The 19,739-nt window shown below is 42.4% G+C and overlaps 1 protein-coding gene across 1 annotated transcript in view; it reads left to right on the top strand.

Moving 5' to 3' along the window:
- CHID1 (chitinase domain containing 1) overlaps window positions 1-19,739 on the top strand; it is a 35,692-nt gene that overhangs the window by 9,855 nt on the left and 6,098 nt on the right. Inside the window, exon 7 of the mRNA XM_010144894.1 lies at window positions 4,196-4,288. Within this exon, the coding sequence (XP_010143196.1) occupies window positions 4,196-4,288 (93 nt within the window). The remainder of the gene's footprint in view (window positions 1-4,195; window positions 4,289-19,739) is intronic.

The following is a 19,739-nucleotide window of genomic DNA, read 5'->3' on the forward strand; positions in this document are numbered from 1 at the left end:
TTTGAGTCTCCGCAGCAGTCCTGTCTGCATGCTTTATAGACCTTTGGATGTATGAAATGGCTTTAGATTCTTATATTTAGATGCCAAAAACCCACCTGTTATGTGTGAAGAACCTGAAATGTCCTGAGATACGTGTGTGGACTGAAGTTCTGGGCGTTTATACTGACCAGTTCAGGCTCCTGTAGGCGTCTAATACAGGTGCTTTAAAGTTCCCTCTGGAGAACTGGTACCTACTTGTTTCCTGTGATTTCTGGGAGTAGAATTATAGATACACAAATCACAGTGAGCTCAGAGTTAATGTGAGATGAAGGACTGCGTCTAACTGATGCTGCCTCCTCTCGTGCTGACAGTCATTGCACAGTGAAGTATTCAGCTTTCCATCTTCTCTTCTGTAACACACAGGAAATCAATCTCCTAACAAAAATCTAAACCAGCCAATGCAGGTGATACCTCAATTCTAATGTGTTTTGCTGCTTCTTATAGTTCTTATAGCTGCTTCGTAATTAAATAACTGTCTTTTATCTAAAACCTTCTTGACTGATTTTGCAGTAAAATATTCAAAGTTATTAATCCTGTGGCATTTAAGTTGAGAAGTGTACATGGCAGAAATATTGAGGTAACCGAGCAGGCAAAGGTTGTCCTGTTGTATTCAGTTAACAGCTAGACAGGACAATGTCTCTCGTGCTAATCTCACTCGTGGCTTTATTGGGTGTTTTTTTTTCATGTTATGAAGAAGGCCTGAATTTACCCATCAGAATCTGAGAGCACACATAAAAGTACACAGATTATCCGTTCAGCCTGGTGTTAGCTGACAGATGGCACTGCCATCACACAGAACTCATCTGAAAAACGGCATTTGTTTTTGTCACCATGTGCTGCAGGCACTTGGTGTCATGCAGAAGATGACCTTCAGACATCTTATTAATGTTGGTAGGAGTATAGGAGCAAAAAGCTCTTCTGGCAGTTCTATCCTTCATGTTAGTCTCTGAAAAATTAATCTATTAATCAAAGATTTGCCATAATTCACTCCAGTTTCTTGGTATTAACTCAGCCATGTAATGGCACAAAAGGGCAATTTCTTCTTGAAGCAGACAGCTTTACTCTGTCCAATTTTCTTGACAAGGCATAAATTTTAGGGAGTATTGACTACCAACTTTTGCAAAAAAGTGGCTGAAGTTGGGAAGTTGCAGAGCTCTGAAGGATTGTGTAACTGAAGGGAAGGGTTTAACAGCCCTGTGTGTCTTCTGCAGGGCTTTTCAAACCCACGTACAGCCTGCTCTGTGCACTGAAGTGAACTGTATGACAGGGTGTCCTGAACACAAGAGACCTGCTGGAAAAGGGAGTTCTGGGAAAAATAAGCTTTGCTTGACCTTTGGGTGATGAAAATTTAGAGACCTGCACATTTTATAGGAGACAAAATATTTTGAAATCCTGAGCCCTTGGAAACTGACCTACCAAACAGTGGTGATGATAGAAGGCCTGAAATAGTAGGAATGAAGCAGAGCTTAATTAGGTCAAGATAAAGTCTTAAAGCTGCCAATGTTTTAATAGCTACTCTGAAGTTAAATTTGACAATGTTGACATCTCTGGTAAATATTTCATGCAGCCTTTTTAGGAAGACTGGTTCTATTCCAACCTTCCTGTGCCTCATTATAATGTTTAAAATGTCAGTAGCTTTTCTTTCAAATTTACCAGTGGTAATATGGGATAATATCATGTTTAAAACACTCAAAAGCACCGTTGGGACACAGGGACCTTTTATTTCATAGCACACAATAAGTGAGCATTCTGCTATTGCTGTTTAGTGGAGAGTGGATGATTGTACATTTGATTTACATAATCTGTCCTGGCTGACAAATGAAAGGGAGCCTAAATTAAGACTTTAACCATTAATCCTGCCTGATTTGCTAGAAAGTTTTCGGGGCCTGGAGACCTGGTTTGACAGATCCGTGAGTATCTGTTTGTCTGGGTTTCTTGAGCAAGAACCTGCAGTTGTCCAGCTACCCCTTTTCTTCCTGACCTCCTCCAAGCTGGAGCTAATTAGTCTTTGGCCAGAGCTGTGCTGCTTGGATTTGGGGGCAGCAGGAGAGGAAACAGCTGTTTGGATGGAGTCTGGTTTTAGTAAGAGTGCTGTCTGCTGGCTATGGAATAAAAGCAGCAATCCCAGCTGCACTCCTGCCCCTTTATCTGGCCCCAAACCTCTGCCCTTTGTTTACAGTTGTAGGTTTTGGTTCTATGCCGGATGCCTTTTGAGTTTTCACATATCTCTACTTTTGTGGATACGTCTTTACCTCTGGTGGCTGACTACCAGTGTCTGACATTGCTGAGGGAGGGGGGAACCTCACATTTATATAATTTTATATATTATTTTTTTTTTCCGCTTCGTCTGATTCAAAACAATCCCACCTGCTTTTCTTCTTGTGTTTCAGAGCTTTGCTATCTGGATAGCAACATGTTAGGAGCTGAGGCAGGTATGTGAGATGCAGAGTGGGAGTGAGGCTGTTAGCCGTGTTTCTAAATGAGAACGAAAAAGACGTTACCTTGCTCTGCACCTATTGTAGGTTCTTCTGTCCTATGCTGCCTTTCCTATCCCCTCACCTTCTAAAGAATTCAATTTAAAGTCAGCAAATGTTTTGGATGGTGCAGAGGCCTCTAAGTTCCTACAGCTAACAAAGGCAGCCAGGCAGAGAAGAGAGATCCCTGCTGAAGAACAGTGTGGAATAATCTCAGTGCCAGGGGAATTGATTCTTTGGCCAGATTTATCTTCTGTGTAGCACCTCTGACATCTAATAAAGGGCAGTTTGGGCATAGTTAGATAGAAATGTCACATAGCTATGAGACACTCAGCACTGGGAAAGAAGGCACAGCTGGCTTTAATACTGGTTATAGTTTTTGAAAAGATTTTGTCGTGTGAGAGCTGTGGTGTGTACGTTGGGGTCAATAAATGTCTGTTTAGTTTAATGTTGTAATTTTTTAATGCGTTCGTGTGGAATTTTTGCTGTAATCGATTCATCTGAATAGTGCCACTCTTCAAGTAGAATGCATCTGATAAGGAAATGGGAGGGAAAGCTGTTCCCAGAGCAAAAATGGCAGAAGTACGTGCTGCAGAGAGACCCAAAGCTGATTCCTGGAACCTCCAGCCTTCCAGTGGAATGGTCCTGAAGCTGCTTTCTGTGGGATTCAGGTTTAAGCCTAGTTCTGAACAGATCTAGAATTCTGTGCGAATACCATCAGTCTGACTATCCTCGTCGATCCACCCTGCCAGTGGGTTAACAGGAAAGTTTGTCCTGAAAAATCAAATGACTTAAGGAAGGTGCACAGAAGGGCCATATTTCTAGTGTGAATTGAAGGTACTATTAGACTTCTCTTAAGATAACAATAACCATTAAACTTTTTTGTTTCTGCACTTTACCTCTGAATGATATTCTCTTAACATCACCCTTCAAATCAGGAAGACTAAAAACAGTTTACATGAGAATTTTGGAGTTTATTTTCCTATTGAAGTATTTAGAATATGCGTGTGAAAAACAGCTTTTGTGGAAGTCTTTAAATCATGTGTATGGAAGGTGACACTTCCAGGTGTGACGTTGTCAAGCACTTACTTTGAAGCCATACAGTAATGTATTGAGAAACAAAAGGGTTATTTATACAGAAAAAACCCAGCAGCAGAAATGTTTCTAAATACAGGCATGCAGATTGCATGTCTTGCTGTGAAAGCATCCTTATAGATTCTCAGAGCTCACGTGTAGTGATACAGCGTCAACTTCAGTCTATTCAGCAGCCTGTTGCAGAACAGTGCTTGGCTCTTCTGTTGGTCTAATTCTTTTTACAGAATGTGACCTCAAGAGGTGACCTGCTCTGTTAAGACATGCCAGATTTACATGCTAACAGTGCATAGTTAGGTTAAAATAAAACTAGGAAACCTTTTAGCCCCAAGGTGATCAACACCTCCAATAAAACTAAGACTGTCTCCAGCAGTTCAGTGTTCGTAGTCCTGGAAGAGGGTAAACCTCTGATCAGCCTTCCTAATTTTTGTTTTTTGTTTTTCTGCTATGATCATTCTCTACAAGCTGTGGCTGTCTCTCTTGCCAGCTCCATCTTTTCAGTTATTTCTCTGTTACTTGTTAACTTGTTCTTGCCGACATATAGCACCAGTTTTACTGCCGCTTCCTCTAACAATATTTTTATATTTCAGGGAATTGATTCACTTGCTCATTCACCTTTCTGAAGCTCTGCATGAAGCACGACTTAAACTCATCCTGGTCATCCCTCCTGCAGTGGCAGCAGGGTGAGTATTCCTGTTCAGATGGCAGGTTCCAGATGAGAAATACTTTCTTGTCTGAGATATGATAAATTCAAAGCTTTGTTTATATCTATGCAGCTTAAATGAATAAGAAATTATTTGAGTTTGATTGGTAGTCCTGTCTTCATGCATGTTGCACCCAGTAGTCTTAGTAACTATGTGCATTCATGTATAGCTCATGACTCTTGATGACAAAATAACTTGCAGAGAGACATTCTGTTATGGTGTTAACCCAAAGTGTCTGGTAAGAGCTTCCAGGAGAACAAGAGCAGAAAAAGTTGTTGAGCTTAATGACTTGTTGCCAAGGAGCGAAAAGGGTGTCGTAAAGGTACTATATAAAAGAACTTTTTGAGCACAATTTCAGCTATGATAGGTAATTGTTATTCTTTAAGTGAGAAAAGCAGCTACAGGAAGGAATTACATCTGTAATAGCGCTGTGGGTTTGTCGTGGTATAGGCCTACCCACGGCTCCTCCACTGGCTGCAAGTGGGCATCTGCTCCACCATCCACCTCCATGGGCTGCAGGAGAGTCTCTGCTCCGGTGCCTGGAGCCCTTTCTACCCCTCCTTCCTCACTGGCATCATCGTTTCTCTCACATCTTACTGTTCTCCAAAACAAAAGAACTCACTCAAGAGGTTTTTCTCTTCTTAAATACGTTACTGCAGAGGTGCTACCACCGTTGCTGATTGGCTCAGCTTTGTCTAGAGGCGAATCGAGCTTTGGAGCTGGGGAAGCTTCTAGAAGCTTCTTGCAGGAGCCACCCCTGTAGCCCCCTCCCATGTTACCAAAACCCCACCAGAATCAACAAACTCAACACAGGGGTTTTAAAATTACTTATTTTGACTTCATAGTTCCTACATACAGAAAATGTGTTTAGTAAGAGGGTGATGCTTATAATTGTTAATGATTGTGTTTATTGGTGCAGTGATTTGAACCTGACAGAGGTACCCATTTGTACACTCTTCTGGCTCGACAGCATTAAGCAGTTCTCATCTTTCAGTGTTCATAGCAGGTGGATATTTACTTCCTCACATTGCATTTGTTGAAAAAACAAAATGCATGTGGAAAACCCATGAGGATGTAATTTCATTCTGTGTGGAAGGAATTTGAATCCTGTTTAAGTTTTTACATTTTTAGGAAAAGATTCTACATTGTCTTTAAGTGCTATATAGCAAAACTGAAAAATCACAGTTTTACTGTATCTCTTATTTTCTGAAAGAAAATGGTACTTCAGTATTTGCGTATTTCAGGAAGATTGTGTCCAGTCCTTCAGGGATTTGTATAGTCAATCAGTGATTAATGTGAGAGTTAGCAGACAGAACTGATGGCAAGGGTGGAAGGTGATCCAGAATACTGCAGAGTGATGTGACCTCATTATTGTCATTTCAAATTGAGACATGGGCTGTTACTGTTTATTAGCAAGAGTGCTGCCAGTGTCCATCTGCCATTTGGTAACACTTATGCGCATTTGGATGCCCTTCCAGGTCAGAAGGTACATGGTATCCTTGCACCATGAGCACAACTTTCCATGCTGCCTGGTGGGAAAGCGTTTGTGGCATACGACAGTGCGACAAGAATGTACAAGGAATGATGATCATAAGGGTCATCTGATCCCCAAAACTACTGGGTTCGGAATCTCTGCATTCCACTCTCCCCTTTCCTTGCGTAATGAGTGTCTCTGTTACGCTGTGCGTAGGCCAAATGCTCGGTTTCCATGTTGGCATTGGTGATGGCCTCTTACTGACAGAGAAGCTCCAAATCCCTATTAGTTGTGTTTGAGAGGTTTAGTGGGGGCTCTTGTCAGCAGGACTGCAGAATAATGAAGCAGAACCTGTCGCAGAGGGTTATGTACTCGAAACAGTCATCTTAAAGTAATTGAGTATGTTGCAGTGGGTTCTGCTAACTGCAGAATAGGTGACAGATGGGACACACTGCTAATCCTGTGTCGTGCTTATTTCCTTATCTTTCCGTGTACATTCATTTTCAAGGTGCCAAAAATGCTGAGAAGATGGAATGCCTGAGCAGGCTTGCGAGCATCTGTTCCGTGGCTGGACTTTTCTCTGCAGTGGTTTCAAGTTTTTGTTGAGTTTTATGGGGAGGTCCGATAGCACTAGGGGGAAACAAGGGAAGCAATGCATTTCTGCCTGTGGATACCTGTGCAGAGCGTAAATTCTCTCATGAAAAGATTCAGGAACCCTGCAGTAGGTAACTAAAAAGTTGTCCGTGTGTATTAACGTCTGCACTATAACTGTGATATCTTTCACGGCCACCCCCTTGTCGTGGGGAAAGAGCTTGCGTGCCTTGTGAGGTTGAGAGCTCTGCTGGTGGTGGCATGGGCCTCCGGTGGGGTCTCCCAAGCCAGACAGGTCTCAACTGAAGGGTCAGACAAAGTGTGTCCACGGGCAGGATGGGCTCCCTAGCCTTCGGGCAGCCATCCTAGGAGAAGGACAACTCTGACTCCAAACCCGGGCAGATGGAGCTCGTTTAGCCCTGTAAGGCTCATCCATCTAAGAGAAGGACACTCTAACCAAACCTACGACCCGAGGACTTCGCTGTCACCGTCCAAGCTCGCTAGGCCCTGGCAGATGAACCTCAGGTGTAAAGGGTGGAGCCAGTTCCGCGCACACTGCGCCTCACCTAAAAAATCCACCGTGCAGGATCGAAGGGTGCACTCATCGCTTGCAGTGAGCATGGGAAAAACCCTTCCCAGATCTTCGTTCGCAAAGCCAAGCCATGATGATGATAACTGTGATGTCACCTTCTCTGTGGTTAGTGATATAATCCCATCCAAACCAGTTCCTGAATACAGGATATGTACTTTCTACCATCTTAAAACTGTAAGCCCAGAATAATAGCCACCCGTAATTTTGTTCTTCAGTAGCTGCATGGAAGCTGACTGCAGTTTATTTTCTGTAAAACTATGTACTTCCAGATGGTTTTGTTGCTTTATATTTTCCTCTATTGCACGGTGTATCTGTTTTATAGCCTTAAAATGAAGTGGGTAGTGTAACGCGAAAATCCCTTTGCTTCTGTGTGTGGCTGGCCACCACATTTTGATAGGCAGAGTGGGAGTAGTAATGTGTTGAAGGCTATGGCAAAAGCAAACAAAATAAATTCCACGTAAACTAGTAGAGTCCTGCGAAGTAACACCTGTGCAGTGCCTTGTTCTGTAGGGATGGAAGGGCTGACAGCTGCGTTTTGAGGAGATTCTGTCCTGTCACTCAAGCCCCCTCTGTTTCTTCCCCAGTTCTGATGGGTTTTGCATCATGTTTTGTGAGACACTTTATTTGTAGCACAGTACTGGTTTCTAGTGCAGTATGGCATTAGTCCCATGTCACAGGGCCACTCTAGACTTAATGCTGTTGTTTCTTTTTCACTAGACATGCAGTAACTTGTTCCCTTTTCCTCCCTGTGCTCTGTATTTTCCATGGTCTTCCCATGTCAGAACGCTCACCCTGTAACCCTGAGGCACGCTGCTGCCAGGTCCTGTCATGCACGAAAAGGAGTGCACTGTGTCAGTAGGGTCAAGAATTTATTGTTCATCCACTTAAATGTTTTAATGGTCTGATAGTCCAAATTATCTGGTTAACACAGAAAAGCCTCATTAACGTTACAGCTACAATTGTTACTTGGAGCCTCCTGCCCCTTTTCTGTGGGGTTATGCTCACCCTTCCACTGTTCCTGCAGGTCCCAAAAGTGACACTTACTATTCCTTGAGCAGAAAGACGACTCATGGTGAGGTCTGAGCATGGTGAGGTCTGACATTTGTAGCACAGTACTAGTTTCTAGTGCAGTATGTCATTAGTCCCATGTCACTGGGCCACTCTAGACTTAATGCTACTTAATGCTACTCTAGACTTAATGCTACTTCATGCTACTGAGTCTGTGCTACAAATGGTGAGGTCTCAGGAGCGGTGTGATAGTCGTGCTGGAGGTTCCTTCTTTGTCAGTCTCAGGTTTCACGTGGGGCTATTTGAGGTGTTGCCTTAACACAATCTGCTTCCTCTTCACTGGCTCGAAGTCTGTGCAAACTCCTCGGGTCAGTCAGACCATTTCATCTGTGGTGTTCCCGGAGTTGGATGCAGTGGTCGCTTCACCACCACGCAATTATTTGAAAGAAAGTTCAGTCCATAAGATGCAGAGGGTTTTAAAAAGGAGGGTGCTTTTGATCAGCACTCTTTCTCAGGATGAGGCATCACGTGTGTTACAAGTCATCAGAGCCGCAGGACAGGTGTGTTGTCCTTGGATGCCTTTGCATGGTTCTTGAGAGCCACTTTTGTGGCTGGTAACACTTGACTCTTGGGAAACCAGCTGCTTCTGTCAAGAGGAGGTTGAGAGTCATTCAGATTTGCTTCAGAATATAAATATTTATGAGCTTCTTCTGATGCTTGTGTGGCTTTGCTAGTAAAACTTTCTACTACAGGGAAGGTTCCAGGAACTGAACGACGCTTTTGGCTATTGCCCTCTGAAATGGTCATGGGCTCCCGGTAAGCGGGAGTGTTGTATTGCAGACAGAGGAATAACTGCAAAACTTCTTAAAACAAAGACATGGAAACTAAGTCCTTAAAAATCTCTTCCTGGCCCACGACAAAACTTTTGCAGTATTCACAGACCAGTAATACTCTCATCTCTTGCAGATTTCTCTGGAAGATTGTGGGCTGGTGTGGGCGTCATATGGATGTTCAATGGGGATAACAAATGCTTTTGAGGTTCTTGTGCTTTGGTTAAGTCAAAAGTAATGAGAAATTTCTTGTAATTATGATGTCTTCTCTCCCGTTTATCATTTATTCCAGTCTTGCGTGCTGCCCTCCTATGATCTACATTTCATCCCAATTGATAGTTCCTTTCAAAAGCAATTTTCTGTTTCTATTAATTGTAGTCTATTACAGATAAAGCCAAGAACACTTTAAAACATTTTTCTGAAATGCTTTACCAGTCACTTCATCACACAGATGCTTTTTAAAATGCTAATGTGTGCTCTGCTAGAATTGAAGTAATTGCTGTAAACAGTGTTCACATTAAAGTGCATTTGCTCCGTTTGATGGTAGGGAGAATAGTACAAATCTTGAGAATCCTGGTGCCAGCCATGATGCCTGTTGATGTTACCAGATTCAATCTCAGAGCCAGAGGGACATGAACTGTTTGTTTATATACAGTCACTTGGAGTTCTACAGTCTGGAGCCAAAAACCTTGAAACAAGAGCTGAAGCCACTCAAAACCCTCTGGATTCTTAGACACCTTTTGCCTTGACCAGAATTTGCTTTGCTGTGGGACTTTCAGGACTATGGCGCAGTCAGACACCACACTGAGGTTTGGACCTTGTGTTGTTGTTGCCCCTCCAGCTGGTGTCCTGTGTTTCAGGAGAGTGAGTTCGCAGTTCTTGAACTGGGTTTTAGGGGTGCCCTATTAGAGCTGGAAGAGTTGTGTATCTAAAGTGCAATTTTTAACCTAAAATATGAATTATGTGCCTGTCCCTCAATGCCGTTTTCTGCAGAGGAGCAGTGAAGTGTTCCTGTTTTCTAGCTGTTGAATATAACACCCTCAGTCTCATTCCTCTAAACCGATTATTTTGTTTCTTTATGCATTCCTAAAGTTTCTGGGATTTATTAATAAACCTTTATCCTCTGGAGGATGCATTAGTCACGTTGGTTTTGGTTAATACCATTATATAAGCCACCTGTCTGTGACCTCCATGTAGGTGCATTAACTAGAAAAACCACTTTAACTTCTTGAGTAAATAGGTAGCTGAATGTTCATTCATCAGTTGTGGAACCATCCTAAAACATTCTCAGAGTCCATGCATGCTTTAAAGCTTAAAAATACTTTGGATTTAATGATACCAATAAGCAGAAATCTGATTTTTTCTTTCTGCCTCACTTGACTCTTTAGGTAGTAGGTGTACTTGAAAATCTTTAATTTATAGGATAACAAGACTTCAACTGAAAATTGCTTCCCGTTGTGTATTAAATATCTTGTGTCTTGAAACTCACTTTGGGTTTGACACTTACACATGGTTGAACATGTGCTTTAACGCATCTTCTGTTCTTTCTTTGTTGGATGCACTGTAGGCTGTTAATCAAAAAATGCAGCAAAAAAGACATGGAAATAAGAAGCATCAAGAATCAAATAGTATTTGAGAGTTCAGCAGCAGGCAAAAAGTTGACAAAGGAGACATGAGCTGTGTGTGGAATACCCTGACCAGCCGGGATGCTGGGATCTGAGACATTGCTCCTTTTGTGTTGTACCCTCATGAAAATTTAAAGTGAGCACAGTTAAACGTAAGCAGTTTATTTAGGAATTGGTAATTTCAACTCCTTTGATGTGCATTGAGATCAAAGCAGTCTGGCAGCAAATGCTGTCTGAAAGGAGACACTTTTAAGAGCTAAAAATACCAGTTTGCTGAGGGACTAACAGTCTGGGAGAGGCATTGCGCATGAGATCAAGTCCATGATGGAGGAACAAAACTTATTTGGTCATCTGTTTAACTTCTCAATTTCAGCTTTCGCAAACAAAACCTACGTGAGGCTGAACCTCTAGGTGAAGCTTACTCCCATCGTAAAAGGAGTTGGGAAGCCTTTGGCTTTTGGTTTGCTGGTGAAATGTTTTGGGCTAAAAGAAAACTTCACTCAAAACCCCAATTCTTTTTTTTTTAAATCCAGACATTTTATATATTCCTTCACAGAATTTTTTTATGTGTCTGCTTACAACGTTGTCCACAGACAGTTGCACTGGCGTAATCGAGGGGTGGGAATCTCTCAAGCAAGCTTTGCTCTCATGTTGAATGTGTGTAGAGCCACCATCGCTGCAAACATAGATTGGAGGTAGTATTTCCCTCCACCTGATGTCCAGGAATTGCATGGTTTTCCTGCGAACATAAATGATTCACAAGAGAGAGGGAGAACAGGAGCCAAAGCTGTGCTCTCAAAGTGTTATACTGTGACTGTCTGTTGGGATGGGAGAATGGTGGTTGCGTGTGTCTGAAGAGACGTGCTGGGATTGCTGGGTTACGTAAATGGTTGCTGGAGCAGATGGTTTGCTGAAGACTCCCAGGCCGACTTTCAGCAGATTGTCTCAAAACGTTAGTGTTACTGCTTTTACCACACTCGGATGTGAATGTGTACGTAAACACGTGCGAGTACCACTGCTCGATCGGCAGTGGGTAGCCAGGTGTAATCTGCCCACTGGTGATAGTGGGTGACTCTGTGCTGACTAACCCTGGGCTCGACTGAATTCCTGGCTTAAATATGTGCACTTGAGTGGTTATTGTACGGCAGAAATTGAACTGGTGAAAGCTGTGTGGCTGATCTTACCCTGATACCACAAGCTTCCTTCTGTGCAGGATAGCTGTGCTGGGGTGAACTGCCTTTATGGCTAAACATGCTGGTGAAACGAAAAAAGAAATAAGGAAGAATGAAATAAGAAATAAGATGGCAAATGGGACTTGAAATGTGGCTGCACCTGCTCTCTGGTCTGTAAACCAGAGGAATCGAGTTGGTTATTTTGTTTGTTTCTCTATACTTACGTGCTTTATATGTTAGTATGTTAGGGATGCTTTTTCCAAGACAAAGAGTGAGGCTTTGAGTTTGAATAGTAACTCTTTCCTGACTGCAAGTAAGTGGAATTTAATCTGAGTAGATTATTACATACTTTGCCCAGGTTCAGCAACCATTTTATCCATGGTGTGTCCCAGTTACTGTGATGAAAACAGTGAGTAGAGAAAATTCTTAAGTTTGTTTAGAGGAGCTGTCATTGGAAGGAGCGTCAGCAACGCTCCTGTTTGCTGTCCTGGGGAAGAGCAAAGGCAGGCAGGAAGCTCTGGGGAGCTGCAGGCAGGATGTCTGCACAGGAATTCTGGCTCCAGCCACAACTGTACAACCTTCTCCTTCTGGTGTCTGTAGTTTAAGAAGACAATAAAAATATTTCTATTAACAACAAAACCTTAACAGATTAACAGTAAAAGAAGGGGGTATGGTTGTACTAGATGACCTTTGAAGGTCACTTCCTTCCCAAACCATTCTGTGATCCGATGATTTTTGTTGTGAAGAGACTTGTTTGGTAGCTTTGAAACAGCTTTTGAACAGTAAGGTTTGTTGTGGTGAGATGTGGGTCTGTGGAGTTCACCTAGCTACTTACAGGAGATTCCTGGGGAAAAAAGATTCCTATTTAGTGTCGTGCTGTTTAGGCAGAATTATGGCAAGATTGACAGTAATCTGGACAGATATTTAGTCTTTTCTACAAACATACACTGAAATCCTTCCAGGGCTGTATAGGTGCTGTAAAGGTTAGAGAGTCCTAATCCTTTCTCTGGGAAGGAGGAAGTTGTATTTCCAGGAAAACAAGACGTTAACTTGTTAAAAAGTTCATTTGCTGGAGTAGAAAGTGAAGAGAAAACTATTCTGGAGAAACTGGGAAGCTTTTTCTAGTGTCTTTGCTGTTTGTGAAGAGATACTTAATGGAACAGAGTTTCCTCCTTCAGACCAGTAGCTGACTCTTCAGAATAGGTGGATGTTTCTTTGTGCTTTTCATCAGTTGGGAGAATCAGCTGTCTCTTAGACCTCGTTGTAAGTCTTATGGATCAAGATCTGCCTTTGTGTTAGGGAGAATCCTAGAATTGTTCTGTGTGCTGCCAGCAAGAAGTGGGGCACAGACACCCCCCAGCAGTTTGAAGTGATTTATCTGTTTAAAATGGTCTTGCTGAAGTTCAAGTTATTACTACCTTTGTTGTGCTAAACTTTATATAATCTCTTAAGAGAAATATGAGAAGAAACGATATACATTTGCTTCTGAACTCTAAAGAAAGCCAGACAGCTGAATTAAGGAAAGTCACGTGTCAAGCAGCCGGAACCAGAGATGGCTGAAAAGCAGCATTTCCAATTTGTGCCAAAACATCCTGCAAATCAGGAGTTTTGATATTCAGGTGCTCCACTGTAATGCTGGTTTCATGCCTGTTTGTCCTTTGGAGAGTTTACAAAATACTTCTCTGCTCTGCAGCTGTCGTGCTCACAACTTGTTCCTTGCTCGTGAAACACGTGCAGTTAAAGCTGTAGTGGAGTATTTATTTCATTTTTCACTTTTTTAGATTCTTGGCTTTGAAAAGAGCATATTAAAGCTACTGCAGTCTCGGCAAATAATTCAGATCAGGTTTGTCTGTCTTTATTGCCTTCTTGAGATGCACAGCGGTAGTGCAGCTGCTGTCATTCGAAAGCCACAGGAACCCAAACCCCTTTTCTCTCTTCATATATTTGAACATAATGTATGCTCCTCATTCACGCTACAGCAAGGATCCCTAACTTCAGTGTTCGTATTTCGTGAGAGTAAAAAAAGTCTACAGCCTGTTAGGTAAAGCTTCTTGAGGTACATACTGTCAGTATTTTCCACCTCAGCTTCCACCTCTCCAAAATTCAGATTTTCAGCTACACAGTTCATTCTTTATTTTTGCAGGAAAATCATTGCAGATGTGAAGGACGTCTTAAGTAGCTTCAGCTCTTTCTTTCCAGAGCTGCTGTGCAGTGAAAAATACCAGTATCTATGCGGTCTTCATTACCGCTCTCCAGTCGCAGAGGGTGTCAGCTTAGTTTTACTCCCCTGCACTGTGTTCCTTAGAGGCGTTTCTAGCAAGCAGTCATTCCAGTGCAGAACGCGCAAGTGAACAACAGGGTGATTGTTATGATAATGTATGGTAAACAAATTCAGTTAAATTATGAACAGCTTCTGAGATGTCTCTGTTTTGGAATGAAATGGAAACTGTCACTTACTTTTAACATCATTCTCAGGCAGGACTACAAGGGCCAGAATGTAAAGCCTTGAAATTTTGATAAATAATGCCAGGGATCAAACCAGCAGGAAACCTATTGCTTGTTTCAGATGGAGCTTTGAATTATCAGATTATGTCAAATTAGAGCATACTAGAAAAACAACTTTGCAGAGTAGTGTTTATTAAGCCAGATTCTGTTTGCCAACTCCTGCACTTTGTTATGAATGGTTAGTGAGAAACCCGATGACAATAATCTTATTTTGTTGAATCAGTAACACTCTTGCTGCCCTTTCCTGAGCTTTCTGCCTGTCTGATAGTAGTTTTTGTTGCCTTTTAGAGAACTTGTAAAATATGTGTGACAAGATACAGCTTGAGATATGAGTTCATAGTGAGGGGAGCAGAAAACTGGGTAGGAGATGACTACTGACTCCTTCTGAGTAAGAGTTACCAGAGAAAGTTTAACAACCTTTTCAAATTGTCATAGTACTGTTGAGTCATACTCAGAGTCACTGTTGGGCTCGTGGGTTTTGTTTCGTCCCTGTAAAAAGGTTTTAAGTATAGATCTGTCACTCACATCTCTCTTTAAACCGAATTATGTTGGCCACAGTAAATCTGGATGCTTGTTCACGGCTCTAAACTACATCTGTTTCCCTTGCCGCTGACTTCCCTGGATTTGCTGCTGTTTGGGCTGCCAGCTCAGTGCTGCGTGGCTCTGACTGCAGTTGCGGAAGGTTCAGTGTGCTTTGGATAGATTCAGAAGGGACTCGGGAGGAACAAATCTATTCTTGGAAGTGGCATTTTAGAGACTACTCCTTACTATATAAATTAGTGCAGCCAAGATCTGCCGGCACTGACATGTGCTGAAGCAGGTGTACACCTCAGGTTTTCAATTCCAGCTAGGGAGAAGCATTAAAGTAATCTGTAGGTCAACTAACGACACTAACGAAGAGAAGAAGGAGTGGAATGTATTCCTCACCATGTCTGGCATTGGTAGCTCTGTCGATTCCGGGCCAGCTGCTGTAGAGCAATTACTGCCCAAATTTCAGTGTGAAGTTGGAAAACTTTCAAAAGGAAAAGAAAAAAAGACAATCAATGAGCATTTTCATCTTTGCAAAGAGGAGTTAAGGCTGCATTTGGTGTGTTAAAGTTTTTAAATTAGGCTCATATGCTCCAGGGTACACGCTTGTTTTGCGTGATGTTCCGCTGTTGGAGCATGGCTTGCCTGGGCATTAAGCCCTGGCATGAAAGACACTGGAATAGTTTGGAAATTAGGAGAACCAAATGGTGACACAGTCGATGTTCATTATGCGTAGCCTTGCTTAAATGACTCCTCTGAAGAGGCTGAAGCCACATACAGAAATGTCATTAAAGGAGAGCAGTTACCCTCCCAGAAAATGGAAACAGTAAATACAAGTAAATACAGTAAATGACAAGTATTGGAAGAACCTTTATCTTCTTTGGTGCTCAGATTGTTTTTGTCAAACAGGTGAAGTTCTTACATTGGCTTAAGACTTTGAGATACAAAACCTGAGGTTACTTGAAAAATACCGTGGAAGTGGTGCAGCCTGGTCTGCCAGCATGGCTCTGCTCTGAGGACAGCAGCTTTCAGGCTCATTTGTCCCTAGATGTCTGTTGGGATTTCATGCTTTCCTTTCAGGACATATAATAGTTGGCATGTGTCGCCTTCTTGACTCCTGTTACTGGCTGAAACCAGATGGGCCGCAGGTAATTAGTTTGGCTTCATGAAAACTGTGCAGGCAACTCCGTGACAAGAAGAGATCCTGCGTTTCTCCCTGTTTGGAGACCAGGCTCTGCGAAGGCAGCAGCTGGGCTGGGATGTGTGTACTGAGGAAGAGCGCCAGCCCTCAGCGTTCTGCAGGAATTTCATTTGGTACAGAAATACTGTTTTGTTTCCTGATGAAAATACAGCAAGTTCTTACTTGCTGGTCTGTTATCATTTACAGTCCCCGGGTGCTAGAAGCACTCCCATGAAGTAACCGCTTCCAGCTCTCTGTTGTGCAGCTGTAGCACGCAAGTTACAATTCTCTCGCTTGTCAAACTGGCTGAGTTTTGTTGTTTTTTGAATGCCTGTTAGTAAGGTTTCTAATCTGCGAATTCCGTAAGGAGATTCTTGCCGTTAAGAAAACTTGAGCGTGGTCAGTAACGCTAATAAAATTGGTCAGGTTTGTGTTTTCAGGATGCACTTGGTAGAGACATTTTTAAAATTTTGTCGGTGATCTGTTCTGTAGACAGCGACAGATAGCCCTTCTGCCCTTGGAAGGCATCTGAATGTTACCATTCCTATCATGAAGTCAGGGCAGCAGCCAAAGGCAGTGCACACATAGGGCTGCAGGCTTTCATTTCTGAATAGTAGAGAATAGTGTTGGAAGGTGCGTTACCCTAAGGCAAAATAAACTATAACTACGTGACTTTTGATAAAGTTCATAGAATCACCGGCTGGTTTGGGTTGAAGGGACATTCAAAGGTCACCCAGTCCACCCTCCTGCAGGGAGCAGGGACATCTGCACCCAGAGCAGGGTGCTCAGAGCTCCAAGGCCCAACCTGACCTGGGATAGTTCCAGGGATGGAGCTTCTCCCACCTCTCTTGGCAACCTGGAACAGTGACTCACCACTCTCAGCGTAAACAATTTCTTCCTTCTCTCTAGTATGAATCTCCCTCTTTTAATTGAAACACATCACTCCTTGTCCTGTCCCAACAGCCCCTGCTGAAAAGCCCCTCCCCATGTTTCTTACAGGCCCCTTTTAGTGCTGAAAGGGCACACTGAGGTCTTTCCAGAGCATTCTCTGCTCCAGTCTGAACAACCCCAACTCTCTCAGCCTTTCCTCATAGAAAAGTCAGGAAATGAAAATGGTTTCAGATTTAGTTTATGCATTTGACCACTATATTATCAATGCCTGTAACTGGTGATGCACAGGGCAGAGATTTTAGCTGTTTCTCCTATTTGCTGTAGCACAGACCGGATTTGGGAAGAAAGGGTGAGTTTTTATTCAGTGATTGTGCGTTAACTGAATTCAGTGTTCATAAAGTGCAGTAGCATTATACTATAGTGCAGCTCACTGCAGGGAGCTGTGAAAACCAATAGTATCTGATGGTGAAGAGATTCACAAACACTTGCTTTACAGAGAAAACAATTATTCACAACAAGAAGATTAAGGCATTACTGAGAAGATGACTTCTGAAGTAGATATATACAGGACACAGGAAATCAATCACTTTTCCATTATGAAGGACTATTCAGAGACGTGAGGATACACAAAGCTTGGTGAGGTAACCAAACAAGAACGCAGTTCGAACTTGCAGTAGCAGTCAGTTACAAGTCCTTTTTTCTTTTCTTATCTTATTTCATTTTGAGAGTAATCATAGTGAGACAAGAAGTAATTGAGAATGTAGATTCATTTGAAAGTAAATGAAAGTGGCTTGCATGGTTGAAGTGTTTTTCTAGTCTTTCGATATGAAAGATGACAAAGTCAAAACCTTATAGAAATACTTCTCGGTACTGCACTAATGGGAATTTTCATACATATGACAATATGCTATTGGGAAGGTTCAAGTAATAAACATTCTAGGCTATGAAACAAAATGCCCTGCAGTTACTTTAGATGTGAAAGGGCTTGCCGAGGTGATTAGCTCCAGTGCAGGAAAGTATTTCTGTGTCTCAAACATTATGCACAAAAAGCAAGTGTTTTTCTCTTAGTAACTTGGTGGTTCCCAGCAAAGGGACAGGAAAAGTAGAATGGAATATTTACCATTGGAAGGGACCTACAAAGACCACCTAGTCCAACTGCCTGACTGCTTCAGGGCTGACCAGAAGTTGAAGCACATTATTAAGGGCAAATGCCTCAAACACTGACAGGCTTGGGACATAAACCATCTCTCGAGGAAGCCTGTTCCGCTGTTTGACCGCCCTCTCTGTAAAGAAATGCTTCGTAGTGTCAGGTGTAATCTTCCCCTGATGCAGCTTTGAATCATTCCAATGCATCCTGTCACTGGATCCCAGGGAGTAGAGCTCAGCACCTCCCTGTCCACATCCCCTACTCAGGAAGCCACAGAGAGCCATGAGGTCGCTCCTCAGCCTCCTTTTCTCCAAACTAGACGAGCCCAAAGACCTCGGCCACTCCTCACAGTATGTTCATTCCAGCCCTTCCACCGGCCTTGTTGCCCTCCTCTGGGCCAATTCAGGGACCTCACATCCTTCTGAAATGGTGGGGCCCAGAACTGCACACAGCACTCCAGGTGAGGCCTCACCAACGCTGAATCCAGCGGGACAGTCCGCTCTCTGGACCAGCTGGTCGTGCTGTGATGCTCCCCAGGACACAGTTTGCCCTTTTGGTGCCAGGACACTGCTGACTCACACTGAGCTGCTGCTGGCACGTGGGTGATGTCCTGTACACATCACGATGGTCGTTACATCCAGACAGCCAAAGCAAATGATTTGTTGTGTATAGAGTATCAGAGGGGTTGTTTTCTGCAGTTAAAGTGCCATAAATTTCAGCTCTGTGGTGAATTTCTTCTCATGGAGCAACATTTACTGTTCGTATAGATGCAAAATGTGCTGAGTTTAGATGGCCGTTTCCAAACCGGAATAGTTGGGGCTTTTGCTAGTGTTTAACAAGTTTCAGAGTTAACTGTGTTGAACAGTGATATAAGAATCACATAAGAACACTAGTGCGTTTGAGAGGAATGTTAAGGAAACTGAATGACATTTGCTTAAGGTACTGAGTTAGAAAAATACAAATGCAAATAACATATGAAGTGTCTGGCTCCTAGAACAGCAATAAAAAGGATTTAGTATAAGCTAACATAAAAAGAAAATCCTTTTCTGCTTGAATTTACTTCTTGAATCAAAATTGTTTCATATTTATTGTGTGTTTTAGTGATTTTTAGGCCAGTAGGAGCAGGTTTCTTTAAACAGCAGATTTCTCTTGTACTCAGTGTTCAACTTCACTCTTCTAACGAGAACATTTGTTAGACTCTAAATGAGATGTAATTTTTGAGCTGTATCTTACGGTGAACTCAAAGATAAAGCAAATGAAGCAGTTCAGATGTGCAAAGAGACTTTTCAGATATATTTAATCATTTGCTTTTCCTGTTATTCATGTTCATACACCTGACTTGTGCTCCTTCACATTTGTGATGTTGGCAGTGAGCAGATAAAATCACCAAGGTTTTCGTTATCTAACAATGGAGTATCAAGCTGTCTTTAGTATGTGTATCGTTCAGTGCTGATAAATGATAAATGATGGTGGTGTTTGTGCCACTTCACTGAATGGCCTGGAAATGGTTAGGTTTGAAAAGGCTTAGAAGAATTACGGGCTTTTGGCTTAGACTTAGAAACTTTTATTCTCACGGACTTTGCATATTCTGTACCAAGTCTCTCGACTTTCTCTTTGCTGGTTTTCTCAATGAGTAGAACATACCTGCCCTGGAGTTAAGTTTGCAATTAAGTATCAGAATGATTGGAAAACTTCAAATGAGAAAAATAACAGCTATTGAACAATATTTAGTTTTTATCCTTGAGTACAAATTTTCTTGACACAAAATAGTTCTCAGGCCGTGAATCGAACAGTCTTGGTTTTGCTCCAGTGGGCAGTTTCGTGATGTGCTTAACCAGAGCAGAGTTGACTGGTGGTGCTGGTGGCACTGGTGAGTGGTGCTTGCTT

This window comes from Buceros rhinoceros, unplaced genomic scaffold, assembly GCF_000710305.1.
Source record: "Buceros rhinoceros silvestris isolate BGI_N320 unplaced genomic scaffold, ASM71030v1 scaffold18480, whole genome shotgun sequence".
NCBI classification, from domain to species: domain Eukaryota; kingdom Metazoa; phylum Chordata; class Aves; order Bucerotiformes; family Bucerotidae; genus Buceros; species Buceros rhinoceros.